Genomic DNA, 823 nt, shown 5'->3' with positions numbered 1-823 from the left:
GAGCCCGGTGGTCCCGGTGGTCCCGATCGCCTGTTCCCTGGGGCAGCCTGGAAGAGAAAGAGAGGGGAGAGGGACAGATCCCACGCTGAGGGCTGCAGCCGCCCACTGACACGGCACTGAGGCGATGCGTTTCGTGCAACGTGCTCCTCTGAGTCGGGGAAGTGAAAAAGCCCAAATGTGGTGTGAATCAGAGCGCAGAGGCTGCGCGCCCCCAGACCTCTCCTGCTTCTCAGGGAGCTTGGAAACCCAAAAGCTCACGTGAAACAGATGGCAGAGGCTGTGCACCTCCCCAGAGAGGTGGGAAAGCAAAACCACCAAAACCCAATGTGAAGCAGAGCTCGGGAAGCGTGTGCCCTCGTACCACTCCCCATAGAATGTGGAAATCACAAATGCCAATATGTGAAGTGAAGCAGAACCTACAGACTATGCACCCCGTGCCTCTCACTACCGAGAGAGTTTGGAATACAGAAACCCCAACAGAAAAGTGAGGCAGAGCCTGGAGATGGAGCGCTCCCACACTCACTCCGCTCCTCAGAGAAACCAGAAAGCAAGAACTCTGAAGTCTCACACGATACAGAGCCCAGAACTCCACCAGACCCTGTGCCCCTCCTGCTCGTCAGAGAGCTGGGAAAACAAAAACCCCACGATGCCATGTGACACAGAGCTTACAGTCCATGCACATCACACCTCCCTGAAAGGTGGGAAAACAACCCCCAAACCCCCCCTCCCCCCAAAATCGCTCAAGAAGCAAAGCCAGCAAAGCAGGGCTGTGCCTGCCCTCCCAGCCCCAGGGCACTCGTACCTCTCGGTGGGGCTGGGGGGG

At 57.7% G+C, this 823-nt stretch overlaps 1 protein-coding gene across 1 annotated transcript in view; it reads right to left on the bottom strand.

Moving 5' to 3' along the window:
* The window catches only part of SPATS2 (spermatogenesis associated serine rich 2), a 17,138-nt gene that overhangs the window by 368 nt on the left and 15,947 nt on the right, over window positions 1-823 (bottom strand). Inside the window, 2 exon segments of the mRNA XM_010727048.3 lie at window positions 5-47; window positions 803-823. The exon segment at window positions 803-823 is cut by the window's right edge and continues 18 nt beyond it. Of these exon segments, the coding sequence (XP_010725350.1) occupies window positions 5-47; window positions 803-823 (64 nt within the window).

Source organism: Meleagris gallopavo, unplaced genomic scaffold, assembly GCF_000146605.3.
Source record: "Meleagris gallopavo isolate NT-WF06-2002-E0010 breed Aviagen turkey brand Nicholas breeding stock unplaced genomic scaffold, Turkey_5.1 ChrUn_random_7180001869334, whole genome shotgun sequence".
Lineage (NCBI taxonomy): Eukaryota > Metazoa > Chordata > Aves > Galliformes > Phasianidae > Meleagris > Meleagris gallopavo.
This window is presented reverse-complemented; position numbering and strand designations above follow the sequence as displayed.